Source organism: Carcharodon carcharias, chromosome 4 (genome assembly GCF_017639515.1).
Source record: "Carcharodon carcharias isolate sCarCar2 chromosome 4, sCarCar2.pri, whole genome shotgun sequence".
Classification (NCBI taxonomy): domain Eukaryota; kingdom Metazoa; phylum Chordata; class Chondrichthyes; order Lamniformes; family Lamnidae; genus Carcharodon; species Carcharodon carcharias.
Genome location: NC_054470.1, coordinates 115821536 through 115844690, shown reverse-complemented (window position 1 = coordinate 115844690; position 23155 = coordinate 115821536). Strand labels below are relative to the sequence as shown.

General features: G+C 44.8%; 1 protein-coding gene across 2 annotated transcripts in view; it reads left to right on the top strand.

Moving 5' to 3' along the window:
• The window catches only part of anp32b (acidic (leucine-rich) nuclear phosphoprotein 32 family, member B), a 57376-nt gene extending 34635 nt beyond the window's left edge, over nucleotides 1-22741 (top strand). For both annotated transcript variants that reach the window (XM_041186158.1, XM_041186157.1), the window contains exons 3-7: nucleotides 6431-6553; nucleotides 10805-10994; nucleotides 12905-13023; nucleotides 21796-21862; nucleotides 22602-22741. In XM_041186158.1, coding sequence (XP_041042092.1) covers nucleotides 6431-6553; nucleotides 10805-10994; nucleotides 12905-13023; nucleotides 21796-21862; nucleotides 22602-22675 — 573 coding nt within the window. In that variant the 3' untranslated portion in view covers nucleotides 22676-22741. The remainder of the gene's footprint in view (nucleotides 1-6430; nucleotides 6554-10804; nucleotides 10995-12904; nucleotides 13024-21795; nucleotides 21863-22601) is intronic.
• Nucleotides 22742-23155: the final 414 nt, after the last annotated feature.

Genomic DNA, 23155 nt, shown 5'->3' with positions numbered 1-23155 from the left:
GTGCGCGCCCTCTTACCCCCTTCCTACCGCGGTGCGCGCCCTCTTACCCCCTTCCTACCGCGTGCGCGCCCTCTTACCCCCTTCCTACCGCGTGCGCGCCCTCTTACCCCCTTCCTACCGCGTGCGCGCCCTCTTACCCCCTTCCTACCGCGTGCGCGCCCTCTTACCCCCTTCCTACCGCGTGCGCGCCCTCTTACCCCCTTCCTACCGCGTGCGCGCCCTCTTAACCCCCTTCCTAGCGCGTGCGCGCCCTCTTACCCCCTTCCTACCGCGTGCGCGCCCTCTTACCCCCTTCCTGCCGCGTGCGCGCCCTCTTACCCCCTTCCTGCCGCGTGCGCGCCCTCTTACCCCCTTCCTGCCGCGTGCGCGCCCTCTTACCCCCTTCCTGCCACGTGCGCGCCTTCTTACCCCCCTTCCTGCCGCGTGCGCGCCTTCTTACCCCCTTCCTACCGCGTGCGTGCCCTCTTACCCCCCTTCCTAGCGCGTGCGCGCCCTCTTCCCCCCCTTCCTAGCGCGTGCGCGCCCTCTTCCCCCCCTTCCTAGCGCGTGCGCGCCCTCTTCCCCCCTTCCTAGCGCGTGCGCGCCCTCTTCCCCCCTTCCTAGCGCGTGCGCGCCCTCTTCCCCCCCTTCCTAGCGCGTGCGCGCCCTCTTCCCCCCCTTCCTAGCGCGTGCGCGCCCTCTTCCCCCCTTCCTAGCGCGTGCGCGCCCTCTTCCCCCCTTCCTAGCACGTGCGCGCCCTCTTCCCCCCCCTTCCTGGTGCGTGCGCGCCCTCTTTTCCCCCCCTTCCTGGCGCGTGCGCGCCCTCTTTTCCCCCCCTTCCTGGCGCGTGCGCGCCCTCTTTTCCCCCCCTTCCTGGCGCGTGCGCGCCCTCTTCCCCCCCCTTCCTAGCGCGTGCGCGCCCTCTTCCCCCCCCTTCCTAGCGCGTGCGCGCCCTCTTTCCCCCCCTTCCTAGCGCGTGCGCGCCCTCTTCCACCCCCTTCCTAGCGCGTGCGCGCCCTCTTCCCCCCCCCCTTCCTAGCGCGTGCGCGCCCTCTTTTCCCCCCCTTCCTGGCGCGTGCCCGCCCTCTTTCCCCCCCCTTCCTAGCGCGTGCGCGCCCTCTTTCCCCCCCTTCCTAGCGCGTGCGCGCCCTCTTCCCCCCCCTTCCTAGCGCGTGCGCGCCCTCTTCCCCCCCCCCCTTCCTAGCGCGTGCGCGCCCTCTTTCCCTTTTTCCCTTGCTCTGATGTGTGTACAGCCCTGTGCCCGTACTGGCACACGCGTGCTCCCTCCCCCATGGTGCTACAAAGGCCCACCCACACGCACACTTTTGTCGATGGCCACCCTCTCCCTTCCGCCCCTCAGCAGTGAGAAAGCTTTCTCAGCATGTGCTTCACGCTGGCGCGCGCTCCCTTGCCCCCTGCCGTTAATTGGCTAGCCAGTGCGAATTTGCGCTGGGGGACGATCCAAGGTGGAAGCGCATTTCTTGTCCACTTACAGGCCTGCCGATCGCCTGCGCACAATTAAACATAAGATTCAGACGCTTGTATTTTTTTCAGCAATACTCAAAGTCAATATTTTTAGCTTCTTCACTTGTAGGAGACTGAGGGGATGACCTAATAGAAGTCTTAAAGATTATGAAAGTGTTGGATATGTTTGGTGTAAATAATACATTTCCATCTGTTAGAAGAACTATGATAAGATAGTCAATATAAGATAGTCACTAATAAATCCAATCGGAAATTCAGGAGGAACTTCTTTACCCAGAGAGTGGCGAGAACGTGGAACTCACTACCACAGGAAGAGGTCGAGGTGAATCATATAGATACATTTAAGGGGAAGGTGGAGGGAGAAAGGGAGAGAAGGATATGCAGATAGGGTGGAAGGAATCTCGTATGGATCATAAACACCAGCATAGTCCAGAGGGGCTGAATGGCCTGTGTCTGTGCAGTAGATTCCATGTATTTCTATGTATGAAAATTGTCAGATGTTATGGGGAGAGGGAGGCAGGAACCTGTACCCATCATTTCACTGCAACATGTGACTCAAGCTGTGGTTTAAACAAAATTGTTTCATTAATCTTCACCTTTCGGATTATTTAAGGGACTCCCCTTCCTTTTCAAATCTGTGGGCAGCCTTTATGTTACTAATGTTGACGGGTGCTCAGACAATCAGGAAGATTTAATCATCTGGTATTGTGGCATTGTCTCTATTTGACACTAAAGGCTTTGTGGTCACAAAAGCGAATGTGCAATTTTGGATCATTTCCAAAACCTGACATGTCTTAATTATATCACCAAGATAATGTTCTTATAATTACCAGTGTAAAGTTACTGGATTGTGCTACTGTATTTACCATCAGTTTCCACCCCCCCCCCACCCCCCCGCCCTCAAATCGTGAGCAATTGCATCTCCACAGCTTTAACACGTGAGCGAGATTGAAGTTACATGCTAAACCTCCAATACAACAGCCTGCATTTGTAGAGTATCAAGCAGAGTCAGCCACCTAAGGCACTTCACAGCAGTCTTATCAGTCAAAATTTAACATTGAACCAAGGAAGGCAGTAATAGCTCAGGGGCCTCATAGCTTGGTAAAAGAGCTAGCTTTTAAGGAGCATCTTAAAAGAGGAGTGAGAGAGGTCATGAGGCAGTGAAATTTAGGGAGGGAATTCTGACGCTTTAGAACCTAGGCATTTGAAGGCAGGGCGACCAATGGTGGAATGATTAAAATCAGAGACGTGCACTGCAAATTTACACTAGGTTGGCCAAATTTAACTTCAAAGGCCATTGGATGATACGATTAAAGTCTGACAGCACAGCTGGTAAATAAATAGTGAGAAGTTCAGCAGTCGGCGTTGAAGAATTACTTCAAACAGCTTGGATTCATATAACGCTTTTAACAACCAGAGTGGTTCAAAGGAGCATTATCAATCCACAAAATTGACATTATTATTATTACCCAGTAGAATAGAATATTATTACCCAGTATTTACAACACAACAAACAGTCCACTTCAACCAATTGGATATGTTGATAGGGTGAGATGAAGAGGGGTAGGAGGAGGCTTGTGTGGATCATAAACACCAGCATGGACCGGTTGGGCTGAATGGCCTGTTTCCCTACTGTAAATTCTATACAAAATGCATTAAGTTCAAACTGCAATGATGTTGGCCATGGGGAGTAACCCAATGGGATAATGGGTTTGAGTGATGTATTGTAGTGTGTTTGGTCTCATCTGTGTTAATTCAGTCTGGTATTTACAGGCTGGCTGCTGTTTATCTATTGGTTATAGCTTGAGGTGAAATCCCAAGTTTGCCCGAACTCTTGCACACCTGTGTTTTTCTTTCAACCATGCCTGGTTTTTGAATGTTGCTGGCAAGGCCAGTATTTATTGCCCATCCTTTTTGAAAAGGTAGTGAGCTGTATTATTCTTGAACTGCTGCAGTCCGTATGGGGAATGTGCTCCCACTGTGCTCTTTGGGGGCGGGGTGGAGGGGGGGTTAGTAGCAGGGGGGTGTTTCCAGGTTTTTAAAAACCGGCAACAATGAAGGGACGATGTTAGATTTCCAATCCAAGGTGGTGTTGGGCTTGGAGGGGAACTTGGGGGCGGTGGTGTTCCCTTGCGCCTGCTCCCCCTTGTTCTTCTAGGTGGTAGAGGATGCAGGTTGAAGAGAAAGAAAGACTGGCCATTCCTCCCGCAAGTTTTATAACCTCAGGGCGCCCCAAAACGCTTTACTGCCGGCCAAGTGCTTTTTGAAGTGTAGGTACTGTTGTCATGTAGGAAACATAGCAGCCAATCTGTGCACAGCAAGATCCCACAACTGCAGTTCGATAACAGCCAGGCCATTGGCTGTTTTACTGGCTTTTATTGACAGATTGATATGGGCCAGGTCACCAGGGAGAACTCCCTTGCTCTTCTTTGAAATAATTCTTTGGAAGTTTTATATCTTTTATTATGTTTTTACTTCGTCTCCAATCAAGCAATTCAATTTCCTTCTTGGTTAACTTAGAGACACATCTATGACAATTGTGCAGAACTTTACATGGGAATTTTACATTTATCTGCAGTTGTGTAGTTTCTTCAAGTGCCTTTGCAACCCACCCTCTGTCTATAAGAACATATGAAATAGGAACAGGAGTAGACCATTCAGCCCCTTGAGCCTGCTCCACCATTCAGTAAGATCATGGCTGATCTTCTTGTGTTTTGATTTCCACATTCCCACCTAGCTCTGATAACCTTTGATTCCCTTGTCTAACAAGAATATATCTACCTCTGCCTTAAAAATATTCCATGACCCCCACCTCCACTGCCTTCTGAGGCAAAGTGTCCCAAAGTCACACGACCCTCAGAGAAAAATTCTCCTTATCTCTGTCCTAAAAGGGCGACCCCTAATTTTAAAACAGTGCCCCCTTGTTCTGGACTCATCCACAAGAGGAAACATCTTTTCGACATCCATCTTGTCAAGGCCAATCAGGGTCTTGTACACTTCAATCAAATCACCTCTTACTCTTCTAATCTCCAGCGGAAATGAGCCCAGTCTGTCAAACCTTTCCTCATAAGACAACCTATTCATTCCAGGCTATGTGCCACTACCAGTGTTTGTGTCATGAAGGGTATCATTCTGGTTACATTTAGTATTGGTTAATAATGGATGGGGATCTAAAACCCCTTAGTGAGCCTGATCCACACCTGTCCCCTGTTGGGAGCATCACCTTCTGGATGAGACACTAAGCCAAGGCCCCGTATGTTCTCGTGGGCTTAAAAGATCCTACAGTTCTATTTTGAAGAAGAGCAGGGGAGTTGTCATTGGCATCATGGCTAATATGTATCCCTCAACCAATACCTTAAAAAAAAAAATGGTGGATTATCTGGTCATTATCTCGTTGTTGTTTGTGGAGCTTGCTCTGTGCAAATTGGTCCGCATTACAACAGTGACTACACTTCAAAAATTATTTCAGAGGCTGTAAAACACTTTAGAATGTCATGAGGTTGAGAAAGGTGCTGTAGAAATGCAAGATCCCCCCCCCAAGATTTCTGTAAACGTTTTCCCTTGTAGATTTTGGACAATTCTATTCTTCCAATAATTGTTCTGTTCATCTTTCCTGCAGGTGGTTTACTTAGTTTGCATTTAATTGCCTACCATGCATTTAACAGTAATATGCCCAAATCCTTCACTTGGTGTACGCAGTGAATCAGTCTTTCAAGGTCTCTTTGACCCTGGATGAAGCTTGCAACTCAGTATCCTCATCCATCACCATGACTGCCGAATTCCACCTCTGTGGTATCGCCCACCCCCTCACCTGTTTCAGCTCATCCATGGGCAGCATCTTCCGGTTGGCAAGCGGGAGCGGGGCTCGCTTGCCGATGTGTAAAATGACGCGGGGATACGTTGGGCGTGCGTCCCGATGTCACCCTGCGTCATTTAGATTTGCAGTTCCGGCCTATTAAGGACATTAAAAAACTAATTAAGATGATTAATGGACCTGCCCATCCAACCTTAAGGCTGGTGGGCAGGCTGGAAGCCCTGGTGGGCCTCGGGAAAAGCATCAAACCACATCCGTGGGCGGGATGCGGTTTCATGAGGGTATTTAAATTTTTATGAAATGTTTCAATAAAAGTTATGGACATGTCCCAACTCATGTCACATGAGGGGACATGGCAGGGAAATTTTTTATTACCTTTAATTGAAGTTTTCAATCAGAGCCGATTTCTCTGAGGCAGCACTTAGCCTCAGGGAGATCTGTGCACTCTGCCGTGCGCATCCTGGCCGGTGTCACCCTGGGCGGGCCTTAATTAGCCTGCCCACGTAAAATGATTGGCAGGCAGGCTGCCCGCCTGCACCCGCTCCTGCACTTCCTCCCCCAGCAGGGGGAAAAATGTTGCCCCGTGTCTTTGTTACCACAAGATTCGACTGTTCCAATGCTCTCCTGGCCAGCCTCCCACCTCCCACTCTCCATAAAATCCAGCTCATCCTGCAGCCTGTATCCTAACTTGTGCTAAATCCCATTCACCCGACATCTCTGTGCTTATTGATCCACATTGGCTCCCGGTCCAGCAACATGCCTATTTTAAACTTTTCATTCTTGTGTTCAACCCCAGCGCCCCCATCTCTGTAACCCCCTCCAGCTCTTCAACCCTCCGAGATCACTGCGCTTCTCCACTTCTCCTCTTCAAACATCCCCGGTTTTAGTCACTCCTTCGGCTGCCTGAGCCCCTAACTGCTCCACCTCTCCATCTCTCTCTTCCTTAAGAAAGTTCTTAAAGCCTAACCCTTTGACCAAGCTTTTGGCCACCTGCCATACATAACGTAGCTCCTTGTGTGGGTCAGTGCTAAATCTTGTTCACTAGGGCTTTGTGTGTAACCTGGGAATCTTTAGGTCCATTAAACGGTGCTATATAAATGCAAGTTGATTTTTTAATTCATGGAAACTTTTTTTTTATACATATAATCCCAGCTCGAGCTAAGTGACAACAGGATTTCTGGAGGATTGGATATCTTAGCGGAGAAACTTCCAAATCTCACACATCTAAACCTCAGTGGAAACAAACTCAAAGACATCAGTACATTGGAACCTCTGGTACCTTGCTTTTTTTGTTCTTTCTGTTGTTGAGTCTTTAAAATGTCTGTTGTGCACTCTCTCTGCACCTGCTGGCTGTCAGGATGTTGCAATCTGCTGCTTTCTTTCGCAGAAGGTCAGCAGATTTTTCTAGAATGTGATGTCTATGATGAGTGCCGTTGCACCAATCTAAAGCAAACCACCTGAGTTAAACTAAATATAGACATGGTGGAGGGGGGGAGCAGGTGGATATTACAGCCCCCTGCCAGCCTATTTAAAGGTGGGTGGGCACATAAAATAAAATGGGTGGCTAGTGCACTGCCTCCGTGCCCACCTGTCCCACTTATTACAGTAGGCGAGTGGGGCATCAGGCAGCCCGCCCACCTTTAGGCTTATTGAGACCCTTAACTAGCCAGTTAATGACCAGCTAAGGGCCCATGTCCACCTCTGCTGCCGGTGGGTGGGGGAAGGCGGAAGGAAAGTGGCCAGTCTGCTACCTTTCCTACTGGGGGTAAAAGGTGGGAAGGAAGGATGGGGGTACCTCCTTGGGGGGGGGTCCCCTGTGCCCATTAGGGGCACCCTCCCAAGATGGTGCTCCACTTTGTGCCTCCCCCAACCCGGCCTTTAAAACCAGACCCTCCCCAGCCTCATCTCGCTTGGGTCCCCAAACCCTCACTAATCACACAAGTCAGGAGTGTGATGAATGAGTGCAGCTCCAACAACACTCAAGAAACTTGACACCATCCAGGACAAAGCAGCCTCGCTTGATTGCACCACATCCATCACCTGAAACATCCACCCCCTTTGCCACCGGTGCACCCTGCCAACAGTGTGTATCATCTACAAGATGCGAGAGTGATACCAACTGAGCCACAGCTGGCAACAAGGTGATATCAAAGTGATAGTGGTGATGATGAAATGCTGATGAATACTTCCAGGAGATAAACATTTGGGATGTTAATTCATCTTCAGTTTCAATTCACATCCTGGTAAAATCTTCTAGCTTTTATCTTATTGTTTCAATGTGTCAGTCATGACTCAGTGGCTAACAACAGCTAACACCTTCACCCCTGAGTAAGAAGTTTGTGAGTTCAAGTTGTTGAGCACAATGCAGTACCAAGAGAGTGCTGCACTGCCGGAGGTGCCATCTTTCAGATTAGGCATTAAACTGAGGCTCCCCTCGTGCCCTCTTGGGTGCATGCAGAAGATCCCATGGCACTACTTTGAAAAAGAGCAGGGTAGTTACTACAGTATTGTGACCAATATTTATCTTGAATCAATGTTGCAAAAATTGCAGGAGCTTACTGTTCACAGATTGGCTGCCAAGTTTCCTACATTACAACAGTGACTGCACTTCAAATAGTACTTCCTTGCCTGTTAAATGCTTTGAAACGTCTTGAGGTAGTGAAAGCCATGATAGAAATTTAAATTATTTCCTTCTCTGTCTGTTTATCTGTGTGTCTCTCTCTTTCTTTTTCTCTCTCTCCTACAGGCCATGCTCATTTATAGAATCATTGAGCCATTTACAACACAGAAGGAGGCTATTCAGCCCATCGAGTTCCCTGCTCCCTGCAGAGTAACTCAGTTAGTCCTACTCCCCACTTGATCCTTGTAACCCTGCAAGTTTAGTACTACATCCCTCTTTACCTTCTGCGTTTCTCTACATTTTGGTTTGTCGGTTTCTCTATTCTTCCCAGTAGTTTCTTGTCCCGTTTGAACTTTGTAGAGGTTGCTTTTTGTTCCTTTTCTTGCATTTTGCCCTTACTGCTCCATTTACAATAATTGAAACTGTTGACTGTTACGACCAGAGCCGATGTTACTTGCCAAACACACCAGGCCCCAGAGGGAAACCTGTCTTACTGATCTTATGCTTTTCCTTGTACTTTGAAAATGAGGGGAGAAAGCTACTGATCCCAGAAGCATAGAACTCTAGTAACACCTTTAGGATTTTAAAACGTTAAAGGATTTATTTACAAGAGGAAGAAAAAATACATAAGCAGCATAAGATTAAATTTACACAGTTGAAATAGACTTCCAAACCATCCCCAAAAAAACCCCACATGGTCAGAAGACACAAGTAAACCGCTTGGCAACAGCGTCCTTATGGATTTTTAACCGTAAAAATCCAGTAATATTACCCAAGGCAAAAACTGCTACCACTTTAGTAAAGGTATTCCACGTGACTTCTCACGCTCTTCTACTCTGCTGTGGAAATCCAAAAGAAAGGTTCAGAAACAGACTGCTTCCTGAAACAAAGACTTTCTCTGGTTTGAAAACATGATGGCTGCTTCAAATTCATAACTTTCACACCTTCTCCCAGCACAGACCTGGTCTCAGGACATCTCCCCCACACAGTTACACCACAACTCAACAAAACATCTTTCCTTAAATATCCTTTTCCTCTTTCATCTTAGATTCCATTGTCCTAAGCACCTCTTGGAACCCAACTTTTCCAAAATATAAAAATCTCTCATGTTTTTCTTTTACCTCCACTTTTGAGTCAAATAAAATTTAATAACCTGCTCTTGTTTACTTAAGAAATATTTGTAAATTGTATAAGTTCCTTGTCCCTTCTAAACTCCCTTTTAAAATTCAACAGCTGAAAAGTCAAGTCCCTACTTATCCTATAATGCAAATTTTAAAAGCCAATGTATTTACTTGTAATTCCAACTTCACCATAGTCCCTCATTACAAATGCGTGCATCTTGCTCCTTTACCTTTCATCTCTCAGTTACCACAGGCAAGCTCTCTTTCTTAACTTCCTCCCCCCCCCCCCCACCCTGAGTTTAATTCATCACGGCCACACACACCCACCCTTCTTTACAGAATACCAGCATATTCCCAAAATATTTTTAAAAAAATCTATCTTCACAAGTAATGAGGAGTTAATCCATACAATAGGCTGCAAAGAATTCTCACAATTTATTAACAGCATTGCAAATTATTGTAACTTCTGTGTAATTGATTTGTTTTAATTGTCAAGAAAGTTTTAACAGTGGCATGTTTGGAACATATTTAGGAAGTGATGGCCACTCTTTTACCAGCGATGCAGTTGTATCTGTCTGAATATTCCTTTAAAGGGGTATGCCCCAGGAACATTGCCTCCCTTTCCCCCAGACCCCTTTTCATTTCCTGCCAAGACGGACAATCAAACACCACGGGCCTGGAGTTGCCACTTGGTTTCTCACCGTAATCGGTGGAAAGGATTGTCGAATTTTAAACTTCATTCAGGGCAATTGAGGTTTCCACTAGCTTTTGATCTAGTTCTAAGCACTTCTATCTAGAAGCAGGCCCCGTCCACAAAATTGGCCATGGACTTGGGTCGAGTCACTCCCCATTGGGGGTTTCTGTTAATTGCCCTCGTTTACAAACCTCGGAGGAGACTCTTAAAAACAAAATAGTATTTTTTGGACACAATGTTCTTACGTTGTTGAAGGTTTTGAATGAAACTTTAGGAACCAATGACCCAATGTAAACATAAAATAAGTTTTCTGTTCATTAGGTGGTTGTCTAGTTTTTAAGTCAATTTTGGGTTACTCACAGTTGATGGATTGACACTTTGAGTAAAGAAAACTTTATTTGCGATGAGCTCATTCTCAGCTGAACTAATCAAACTTTACCAAGTTACCGTTCTTAAATATATCGAGGAGCATCTTTTGAAAAGCAATTTTTTAAAAAAATTCTTTAAATTGCACTTAAATGCCATCTGGTTGCACTGGATCATCGCAGATTTTACATTCACTGTGGTGTAAATGATTTTGTGCAGGAACTCAGGGGAGTACTTTTCAAAGCGGACCTAGTTTTGGCCGCAATTTACGCCAGAATCAGTGGGCAGAACCTCTGTTTAAAAACTTTTTGCAAAGAACAGACTGAGGGGTGACCTGCTAGAGATGCTTTAAGATGATGAAATGGCTTGATAGGTTAGACGTGGGGAAAATGTTTCCTGTTGCAGACAGGGCCTGAACTAGAGGCCATCAATGTAAGAGAGTCACTAATAAATCCAACTGGGAATTCAAGAGAATCATCTTTATCCAGAGAGTGATAAGAATATGGACCTTGCTACCACAGGGAGTGGTTGAGGTGAATAGTACAGATACATTTAGGGGGAAGCTGAATAAACACAAGGGAGAAAGGAATAGAAGGGTATGCTGATAGGGTGAGATGAAGTAAGTTTGGGAAGAGGCTTGGGTGGAGCATAAACACTGGCTTGAAGCAGTTGGGCTGAATGGCCTGTTTTTGTGCTGTAAATTCAATGTGATGTTTCCTTCACAGAAAAAGTTAGAAAACTTGAAGAGTCTGGATCTTTTTAACTGTGAAGTGACAAACTTGAACGACTACAGAGAAAGTGTGTTCAAGCTCCTCCCACAGCTCATGTACCTGGATGGCTACGATCAGGAAGATCGGGAAGCTCCTGACTCCGATGCGGAAGCTGATGGGGTTGATGATGATGAGGACGATGAAGGTAACAGAAGTTGTTCTAGGGGACAAACCAGTACAAATGCTAAATTGGTGCACCCTGTAATGATGTGTAAATCTAATCAAGTGCACTTCTGTTTCTCTCTTGTATAGAACGATACAGCACAGAATGAGGCCATTTGGCCCGTTGTGTATGTGCTGGCTCTTTGAAAGAGCTGCGCAATTACCATAGATTGTGGCGTATAAGTCAACTTGGTATATAAGATGACCCCATTTTTCCGGCCCCAAAAATTGTGTTTTTGCATTATAAATTGAACCCCTCCTCCCACTTCACCCTTGCTAAACTTGCATTAGTATTCAGCCTCAATATTTCACCCCACAAATGCATAATTTACTTGCACTAAAACTGGTCGCAGGGGATCAAGCAAGCGATATAGGTTGTACTGCAAAGATCCGTGGGAGATTAAGACATGCCCACATGGAGCAGACCTTGTGTGGTGAATGAAGAAGAGAAATGTGCCTTCCAAGAAAACAAATCAAGTACGAAGCTGATTTCAAGCTAAAATTTGTAATACTCGCTATCTCGTCAAATAACCATGCTGCAGTGAGGTAACCCAGTGTTAATGAAAAACTGGTGTGAGAATGGAAAAAGGAGGAATCTGCCTTGAAGACGATGTCCCAAGACCAAATGTGCCATGAGAACAGCGACCAGCCACTGCTCTGATCTTGAGTAGCGTGTGTCGGAATGGTGTCTCGAAAATCATCAGAATGGTTACTTCGTCACCAGAAATGCAATGTGTGTACACCCTTACGCAGGCTAAGTCAAACCCCCAAGTCAGGCAAAGAAGAGTCATATGGACTGTTTATCTCTCCACAGATGCTGCCAGACCACCTGAGTTTATGCAGCATTTTCTGTTTGTATTATTAAAGATTTCAGACTAACAAATAGTTGGTGTAACCACTTAATAGAACGAAACAGTCTAATGTTGCAGCAGAAGACCAAGAACGTTCGGAGATTACCAAAAGACCTCGATGTGAAAATGACCAGTTTCCAGTGCTTCTTAATCAGACTGCAGCAAAGACACAGTACCCATTGTGTCATATCAGCAACATGGATGAATTTGATGTGCCCAGCAGTCAAACTGTGGAGTGGAGAGGTTTGAAAGTGGATCTAGTGAAAATGACAAGACATAAGAAAGCAGTGGTACCAGCCTGCATGGCTGACAGAGCAGATTTAATGCCTATGGTAATTTTCAAACATAGAACCATGCCAAAAATCGAGTTCCCTGCAGGAGTTTGTGTGCATGTCCATGACCATGGTTGGATGGATGAGGATGGAGTGAACTTGTGGAGTGATTAATGTGTGGAATAGGTGTCCAATCTGCTTCAGAACTTTGTTCCCTCTAGACTTGACTATTCCAATGCACTCCCAGACAGTCTCCCACATTCTACCTTCCGTAAACTTGAGATCATCCAAAACTTTTCCAAAGAAGAGTCATGTTGAACTTGAAACATTAACTCTGTTTCTCTCTCCTCAGATGCTGCCAGACCTGCTGAGTTTTTCCTGGGCTTTCTGTTTTTATTAGCAAAAACGTTTGTGAGGTGCTATGGTTGAGAGTGACGGTTTAATTAAGTGGATGTGTTGAAATCTTCCCAGAAATATATTACAACTTAAAGACAATTGCGTCCTTCTATTCCATTTATATTCTCTTAATCTGAATGACAAGGCAAAAGAGTGTCATTGAAAGGGATTAAAATACATGATGAGGCCTTTCAAGTAATCAAGCTGTTGGAATGGGATCTTTGTCCTGGGCAGCTGAAATAGATTTACACCAGGCTTGTGGAGGTTGTGTGACCTCCCAGTTACAGGCCATGTTAGAAAGTGTAAACTTGCCATGGGTGAATAGTAAGGTTTCCATGAAATAAATTTGAAGATTTTTGTTTAATTACTTGTAGAAGGAGAGGAAGAGGAGGAGGAAGATGAAGAAGAAGATGGAGAAGAAGAACTTGACGATGAAGAGGAGGAAGATGAAGAAGGGGAAGATGATGAAGATGAAGTCAGTGCAGAGGAAGAGGTAAGAACTCAGTGGAAAAATCAAGCCAGTTCTGCTGCTTTTGATTCTTGCTTTTAGCACTGGCTGTGGAGTTTACATTGGTTTTTTTATTAATAATTTTGAGGTTTATATTGAAAAGCTTGGCTTTGGTGTTTTAAGTTGCACTGTTTAAAGCTGGTTAAAATCTTCAGGAATGGGAACTTTTGATTTTTTTTTTTACTTATGGTTTTTGAAAGTAATAAGATGTTGAAATCAGCACAGCAGGTAATGATTAAAGAGGTGAGATTTGTGGTTATTATAGAATCATACAGTCCAGATGGAGACCATTGCATCTGTGCTGGCACTTTGAAAGAGCTATCCAATTAGTTCCATTTCCCTGTTTTTTCCCCAAAGCCCTGCAATTTTTTTCTTTTTCAAGTCTATATTCAAATCCCTTTGAAAGTTCTTATTGAATCTGCTTTCAGGCAACGCATTCCAGATCGTAACAACCTGCTGTGTAAAGAAAAAAATTCTCACCATCTCTACCCTGATTGTGTTTTTTTAGCCAGTTATCTTCAACATGTGTCCCCTGGTTACCAACCCTCTGGCCAATGGAAACAGTTTCTCCTTATCTACTCTATCAAAACCCTTCATGATTTTGAGCACCTCTATCAAATCTCCCCTTAATCTTCTCTGCTTCTAGGAGAACAATTCCAGCTTCTCCATGATAAAAGCAGAAAATGCTGGAAAAACTCAGCAGGTCTGGCAGCATCTGTGGAGAGAGAAACAGAGTTAACGTTTCAGGTCTGTGAGCCAACTTCTCCACACTTAGTAGTGAACTGTTGAACTATAAACTTAATTGACCCATAGAAATATAAAAATAAAATTTTGTAGAAATGACTGGATGATATTCCAAGTGGAGTAGATTTATGCATGATTTTTGCTCATTTAAGGTGAGCATTGGGGAATGGAACACTTTCCATGTTTAGCATTCCTAGGTCAGATGCGACTCTTCCCCAACAATGTGACTTAGCTCTAATGGTGCAAGAGGGGGTGTAACAAGGAACCAGGCTGTCTTGAAAGACCTTGCTTATATGTGTGATTATGTGCTATAAAGCTGTGTCTACTATGAGGTAGATTGTGCCAGGTTTCGGCAGTCGTAAGTAGGACCCTCAATGGCTGTGAATGGGGGTCTTTCATCTGATTGGTTTGTGAAAAATTTGAATCCAGACCCTCGTGTGAAAGCTTAGCGTCTAACCTACTGTAACGCCCATTCTCGTAGATTTATATTTCAAAATTGGTACTGTATGGATAAGTCAATGTGAGGACTCCTGCATAATGTGCAGCTAAATCGATTAATGTTTCTGGTTACTAGTTCCAAGATTCAGTGACTTTCTTTGCCCCATTCCTTTCCATTTCCCATGGAATAAAAAGAGGAGGGTGTCATTGCTGTGGTTCAGTGAAACACTGGTCAGACTTTACATGAAGGACTGTGTCCAGTTTTGGGCACTGCACCTCAGGGAGGAGATATGAGCCTTACAGTGGGTGCAATGCACATTCAGCATAATGATACCTGAACTAAAAATGTTAATATAAGGACAGGTTGCATTGACCAGGTTTGCATTCCTTTGGTTATAGAAGATTATAGAAGATCTAATTGTGATATGATAATGATACCCATCTCTGCCTCACCACCACCTCTCTCGATCCTTCCACTGTTGCTAAATTAGGCTGCTTATCCGACATCCAGTACTAGGTGGACAGAAAATTCTTCTAATTAAATATTGGAAAGATTGAAACCATTGTTTTCAGTCCCTGTTCTAAACTCCACTCCCTAACTATGAGCATATGAAATAGGAGCAGAAGTAGGCCATTCAGCCCCTCGAGCCTGCTCCATTTCAATAAGATCATGGTTGATCTGTTTGTGTTTCAAATTTCACATTCCATCTACCCCTGATAACCTTTGATTCCTGTTAGACAAGGGAATCAATCTAGAGGAATCTATCCACCTTAAAAATATTCAATGACCCCCAACTCCACTGCTTTCTGAGGCAGAGAGTTCCAAAGTTGTACAATCCTCTGAGAGAAAATTTCTCCTCATCTCTGTCCTAAAAGGGTGACCCCTAATTTTAAAACTATGCCCCCTAGTTCTGGACTCAGCCACAAGAGGAAACATTCTTTCCATGTCCACCTTGTCAATACCGTTCAGGATCTTGTATACTTCAATCAAGTCACCTCTCACTCTTCTAAACTCCAGTGGGAATGAGCCCAGTCTGTCCGACCTATCCTTATAAGACAACCCACACATTCCGGGTATTAATCTAGCAAACCTCCTCTGAACTGTCCGCAACGCATTTACAGCCATCTTTAAATAAGACCAAAACTGCATGCAGTAATCAAGATATGGTCTTACCAATGCCCTGTATAACTGAGGCATAACACCCTTCCTTTTATGTTCAATTCCTCTCAAAATAAAGGATAGCATTCCATTAGCCTTTTTAATTACTTGCGGTACCTGCATATTAACTTTTTGTGACTCATGCACTAGAGCACTTAGATCCCTCTACACCTCAGAATTATGCAGTCGTTCTCTGTTTAAATAATAATTTGCTTTTTTATTCTTCATGCCAAAGTGAACAACTTCACATTTTCCCACATTGTACTCCATCTGCCAGATTTTTGTCCACTCACTCAACCTATCTATATCCGTCTGCAACCTTTTATGTCCTCTTCTGACCCCATCCCCCTTCCTGAACACTCTTGTGTAGCTGAACCAGTCTATTTGCAACCTTGGCATCATATTTGACCTGAAATAAATTAGGGAGACAGTGGCATAGTAATACTGTCACTGGACCAGTAATCTAGAGACCCAGGTTAATGCTCAGAGGACATGGGTCCAAATCCCACCACACCAGCTGGTGGAATTTAAATTCAACTAATAAATCTGGAATTGAAAGCTAGTCTCGGTAATGGTGACCATGAAACTGTCATCTATTGACGTTCACTAATGTACTGTAGGGAAGGAAATCTGCCATCCTTATCTGGTCTGGCCTACATGTGACTCCAGACCCACAGCAATGTGGGAGAGGTGGTGGCATAGCGGTATTGCCACTGGACTGGTATTGCAGAGACCCAGGGTAATGCTCTGGGAACCTGGGTTCAATCCCACCGCGCCAGATGGTGATATTTGAATTCAGTAATTCTGATGATCACAAAATCATTGCCGATTGCTGTAAAAAAAAAAAAAACCCATCTAATTCACTAATGCCCTAAAGAGAAGGAAATCTGCTGTCCTTACCTGGTCTGGCCAGACCCATAAGGACGGGCAATAAATGCTGGCCCAGCCAGTGACACCCGCACCCAATGAACGAATAATAAAAAAAAATGTGGTTGACTCTTAATTGCCCTCTGAAATGACCTAGCAAGCCCTCAGTTCAAGAGCAATTAGGATTACGCCCACATCCCAGGAAAGTATAAAATATAATTTTTGACCTTGTTTTGTGCCATCACTAAGACCACATATTTCCAGCTCCATAACATCACCTTGTCTCCATTCACCTGCTGCCGAAACCCTCATTAATGCCCTTGTTACCTGTAAACCTAACTGTTCGAACCCATTCCCGGCTGGTCTCCCACATTCTACCCCCTGTAAGCTTGAGATCATCCAAAACTCTGCAGCCTGTGTCTTAACTTGTACCAGGTCTCGTTCTTCTATCACCCCTGTACTGGCACTCGGTCAAACAATGCCTCAATTTTAAAATTGTCATCCAGGCTTTCAAATCCCTCATGGCTTCACCCCTCCCTATTTCTGTAATCTCCTTCACTCCCACAGCCCTCCAAGATATCTGCATTCATCAAATTCTGGTTTTTAATTGTCCCATCGGTGGTCATGCCTTTAGCTGCCATGGCAAAACTCTGGAATCCTGTCCCTACGCCTCTCCGCCTCTCTATCTCACCTTCTCCTTTTAAGACGCTCCTTAAAGTCTACCTCTTTGACCATGCTTTTGGTCATCTGACCTAAGATCTCCTTATGTGGCTCAGTGTCATACTTTGTTTCATAACGTTCTTGTGAAGCACCTTGGAATGTTTAATATGTAAACGGTGCTATATAAATATAAGTTGTGTTGAGGTGTTTAAGATGGTTAAAGAGTTTGATATGGTAGATTGAGAAACTATTTCCTCTGTTGGAGGTGTGGTGGGGGTGAGTTCAGAACAAGGGGGCAGAACCTTAAAGTTAGAGCCAGGAGTGATGTCAGGAATCGCTTCTTCGCACAAAGGGGAGTGGAAACCTGGAAACTCTTTCCTTCAAAAAGCTGCTGAGGCTGGAGGTCAATTGCAAATCTTAAAATTGAGATTTAAACATTTTTTTGGGGTCAGTGTATTAAAGGTTACTAAAGCAAGGTGGGTAAATAAAGTAGATACAGATCGGCCATGGTCTAACGGAATGGCAGAACAGCGCTGAGGGGATGAATGGCCTTTTCCTGCTCTTCTGACAGCTGTGCCTTACCCTGACCTGGGCGATTTGCATTAGTTTATTTTGCTCCCTATCCAACACAGGATTGTAGAAACAAACTGTTGTCTGAATCTCCAGCTCAAACGCCTACTTTGTTTTGAGGGAGCGCGCTTCAGATTTGTTAAGAGCTGAGAGCATGGATCGTGAAAAGGACACAATCTTAGCAGTAAGTGAAGGTCCAATCAGAAGATCTTACAGCACAGAAGGGAAGGCAGTTCAGCCCGTCATGCTCATGCTGGCTCTTTTCGAAAGAGCCAACCAATTTAGTCCCATACCCCATCTCTCTCCCCATGACCCTACATATTAATCCTCTTCAACCACATTTCCTTTCGAAAGTTCCTGTGAAATCGGAGGGTCCACGTCAATGTTCCCTATAATTTTCTCCATCCATGTGCAGAATTAATTTTGTTTGGTGCATTGATATCCAGGTAATATGTGGATGTCTACCACCAGTGGAAACTTCATTTCTTTAACCTTTCACGTTGTGTTCAGGTAGCTGCAGTGTAGCCAGTCACACCTCATCTGAACACATCTTGCCTCTCTTTCCTATACCCATTACCATTTGCACTATGAAATTTTTGTTATTTAATCTCCCCTGACCTCCATCCCATCACGGACCCTCCCCTTTGATATTCCTGCCCCCTCCCCTCTTGTACTGACTTAAAGACTCTTAATGTTCCTGTCTTTCTTCACTTCTGATAAAAGGCTGTTGACCTGAAATGTTAACTCTGTTTCTCTCTCTGCAGATGCTGCCTCACCAGCTGAGTATTTCCAGCAGTTTTTTATCTTTATTACTAATTAACTTATTAGTTGACCATCGCCTGCAGAGTTTTGACGATGAGAGCACGTTCAGAGGCTCAGTTTATAGAAAAGAAAGAGCTTACATTTATATAGCACCTTTCACCACCTCAGGACGTCCCAAGTTAGTGAAGTAACCCTCCATTAGCACTCCTAATGTGTTCCTAAAATCAGCACGCTAAACAAGAACATGCAAAACAAAAATCACTTTTCCATAAGAAACCATGTAATAGGGTGGGTTACGTTCCTGATCTGTAAAAATCTATTGCTGCCTTGAACCCAACTGTCCCAAAAATCCTCTTAGTAACACACTTATCATCTCTTAATACCTTGCCTCCTGCTCTCCGCCTCTTCTGAATCCCCACCTCTCCACTTCCCTCCTGAACCTGGCTCGCTACTTCCATCCTGAACCCCCTCGATCGCTGCCTCTCCTGACTGGCTGACCCTCCCGCTCGCCGCTTCAGCAAGCGTGAGGGAAATGGTGAGTCGGGAGAGAGTGCAAATGGGAGGGTCAGTGAGTCGGCAGAGGCGGTGAGCAGGAGGCTCAGGAAGGAAGTGGTGTCGGGAGAGGCGGGGAAGGAGTGGTCTTGGGAGGAAAGTGGGAGAGGTGGCCCGGCCTCTCCCAAGCACAGCTGATTCTGTAAATCCTCATGTTCCTGGTCCACACTGGATCCTAACAGCCAATGTGAACAGCTGCATTTCTGCTGAGAGAACATCAAACCTGAAATTGCGCCTCAGAAACAAATATTTGTGCCCACAGATCTCGGGGTCTCTCTAAAACTACTTACTGGTTCTCAGCGTGTCAAACAAACTGCTCGCATGGTGGCTCCTATTCCCCACCTTTCCCCCCCCCACCACCACCTGGAACTCCCGCGCTCTTCCTGCACTGTCATTGGTTGAGCTGCCAGTGAATCAGCTGTTGCCATGTGGCCTGCCCAAATGCATCGATTGGGATCAGACACCGATGGAAATCCGGCCATGCGTGGCATCACAACTTCATAAAACATTGATTGGCGGAGCAACAGAATACTCTCCACATGCCATGTACGCGGTGTTGATGATTAAGTATGTATCCGCGCAGGCATGTACCGTAGAGGGAACTTAAGTCCAGGTACTTAGATCATCAACATGCCTTGAACAGATACAGACAATAACCACCAAAGACTAATAGAATGCTGGCCTTTATATCTAGAGGGGGTGGCAGTCATGCTTCAGCTACACAAAGCCCTGATTAGACCACACCTGGAGTCACTGTGAGCAGTTCTGGTCACCACACCTTAGCAAGGAGATATTGGCAATGGAGGGAGTGCAGGAATTTGCCTGTGTTATCTCTGGACTCCAAGGGTTAAATTACAAGGAGAGATTACACAAACTAGGATTACATTCCTTGGAATTTAGAAGGTTAAGAGGCGACTGGATTGAAGTGTAAGATATTAAGGGGGATAGGGTAAATCAAGAGAAACTATATTTGCTCGTTGGGGAGTCTAGGACTAGAACACAGTCCAAAAATTAGTAAGACCTTTAGGAATGAACTTAAGAAACACTTCTTCATGCAAAGGGTGGTGGATGCTTGGAACTCTCCTCTAAATGACAATTGATGCTGATTTTAAAATTGGATTTGATAGTTTTATATTAACCAAAGGTATTAAGGGATATGGGGCAGAGGTGGGTTTATAGAGTTAGGTCACGGATTATCCATGATCCCATTGAATAGTGAACCAGGCTCAAGGGGTTAAGTGGCCTCTTCTGTTCCTACGCTTTCACCTGTCTTTCAGTGAATTCATTCCAGATCTTAGCAAGCCTCTGTGCAAAGACATTTCTCCAGTTACAGACTCACTTGCCTACATTACTTTCCAAGGAACCCGCCAGATGGAAGTCTGAAAATGGAAGTTCATTTTGAAGTCCCTGTTGGCCATTTTGTCTACTGAATGGACATTTCTGTCAATTTTCATGCAATTTTAATTTGAAGGAAAGATTTCTGTCTTTTCTGGCAATTTGCTCTGTGGAAATTAAGACTTTGGGTAGATCTGTTACAAAACAATGGTTAACAAATAGAGTTCTGGAATGCATTATATGCCCTTATATTATGGACTGGGCCTTTCCAGAATGGTGTTGGGGTTGAGGGATTTCAGTTATGGGGAGAGAGCAGAGATGTTGGACTGTTCTCCTTAGAGAAGTGAAGAGAGATTTGACAGGAATGTTCAACGTTATTAAGGGATCCAAAGAGTAACTAAGGAGAAGCTGTCTCCAGAGGGTGTAACTAGAGGACACAGTTTTAAAGGTCAAAGAGCAGAAGAGAGGTGAGGAGAGTATTCTTTTACACAGCAAATTGTTATGATCTGGAATCCACTACCTGAGAGAGTGGTGGAAACAGATTCTAAGGTAACTTTCCAAAGGAGAATTGGATAAATACTTGAAAAGAAAAAAAAATTCTAAGCTATGTGGAAAGAACAGTGGGGGTGGGGCAGGGAATGGGACTAATTGGATAGAATCTTTGAAAGCGTCAGAATAGTCTCCCATCTGTGTCACATGATTCCACCTCACTGTCTGGCATAGAAAAAATCCAGTGACTAGAGTTGGAAAACACAGTTTGTGCATTGGGCCCCACACAGGCAGCAGGTGAAGAGTCTCTTGAGACCAGCGGTATTTGGAACAGTTTGTGTGCTTTGATCAGCATTGTTGATTTGGCTTGGCAGCCCTGGATGATACAAAGTTGGGGCTACCTATCACGAAGCTAGCCTGAAGATGTAGATCCAGGTTCTACCTAGTTTAATGTCCTTCTGTAGGTAGTTCTTGGGTAATATAATCTGACTGAATTAACACTGCCAGCGATAATTATTGACCATATTGGGAGGGAAATTGAATCCAAGACAACCAATAGATTATTGTGTACATCTTGTTTTAGCTGTGTGACAATTTATTTCATTTAAAAGTACCCCTGGTGAAATTTGAGCAGTGAAGGAGCTACCTGGATGGTGCTTAGGAACCTGGAATTCACTTAGACTGACAGATTCCCTTTTGCATCTATTCCTGTACCTCAGTCTGAATAGGAAACTGAATGGTGCTGCACTAACAGTTGGCGCTATCTGCTGCTTCCCTGAAGAAAGAAAGGCTTGCATTTACATAGCACTTTGTACATCCTCAACATCTCAAAGTGATTTACATATAACCTAGTGTTTCTGTGAAGTGTAGCCATTTCTGTAAAGTATGAAGCACAGCAGTCAATTTATCACATTTCTGTTTGTGGGAGCTTATTGTGTACAATGTCCAGATAGTGTGTTTTAGTGATGCTTATTGAGGGATAAATATTGGCCCAAGACACTGGGGAGAACTCCCCTGCTCTTCTTCAAAATGGTGACCATGGGGGTCTAATGTGGAAAGAGGCAGGAACTAGTCACTTGGGGATGAAATTGTGAACCCTGAGATCCAAATGGAGTTTCAATCACTCTTCAGTCCAGCCAACTGAAATAACTTGTAAGTAAAATATGGTTCTCTGTTTGCAGGAGGGGTATGAACATGATGGTGAGCTTGATGAAGAAGAGGATGATGAAGAGGAGGATGAGGATGACGGTATTATTTGTCTTCTGATTCTTGCTTATTTAGAATGATAGAACTCAGGGGAAGGCCATTTGGCCCATTGTGGCTTTATCAACTCTTTGAAAGATCTATCCAGTTAGTCCTACTCCCTCCTGCTCTTTCCCCATAGCCCTGCATTTTTTTCCTTTTCAAGCGTTCATCCAGTTCCCTTTTGAAAGTTCCTATTGAATCTGCTTCCTTTCACACAGTGCATTCCAGATCACAACAACTCGCTACGTAAAACAATTCTCCTCACTTCCCCTCTGGTTCTTTTGCCAATTACTTTAAATCTGTGACCCTCTGGTTATCAACCCACCTGCCAGTGGAAACCATTTCCCCTTATTTACTCTATCAAAATCCCTCATAATTTTGAGCGCCTCTACTAAATCTCCCCTTAACCTTCTCTGCTTTTAAGAAGAACAATCTTAGCTTCTCCAGTTTCTATGTGTAACCGAAGCCCTTCTCCCCTGGAACCATTCTAGTCGATCTCTGCACCCTGTCCAAAGCCTCGACATCCTTCCTAAAATGCGGTGCCCGAAATTGGACTGAAGACGTCAGCTGAGGTCTAATCAGTGATTCACAAAGACTTAGCATGAACCAAGCGTTAGTTGTAGCCACTTGTTAGGAGGATAGATGGGTCGAGCAGCCAAGCAGAATTATTACGAGCTATAACTTGACATTGGAATCACGTGTTCTGTATCTTGGCACTGAAAACACTTGTGTTATTTTACAGAGGAGGAGGAAAGCACTAAAGGACAGAAGAGAAAACGAGACACAGAGGACGAAGGGGAGGAAGATGATGATTAAGAATCGAAGTGACCTGAAGGACTATTTAGTACTGGATGGGGCATAATGCCCCCCCTCCCCCCCCCCCCCCCCCCCCCCCCCCCCCCCCCCCCACCACCCCCCCCCCCCCCCCCCAACCCCTCCCTCCCTCCCCCAACCCCTGACCCCTACCCCAGATTGATGACTGTTGGATACCTGCACAGCACTGAATTATCACCAAGCCAGCAGTTGCCAATGTCTTGACATTCCTTGTATTTATAAATGCAGTTAATCCATATTCCAAAACCCACATGGAGTAGTGAAACTGGGTAGAATTTGGTCCAATGCTTTTATGATGTTGGGGTTTCTTAGGTTTCCTGCTAAGACTATTTCCATAGCAACGAGAAGGGATGAGTTGATTTGGATAGTCATGTTCATAAATGACTGCCTGTTACAGCGAGGTTATAGCATCGATCTTTATGTAAGTCAAAAAGCTTTGTAAATAAAATCTTAAAATTTTTG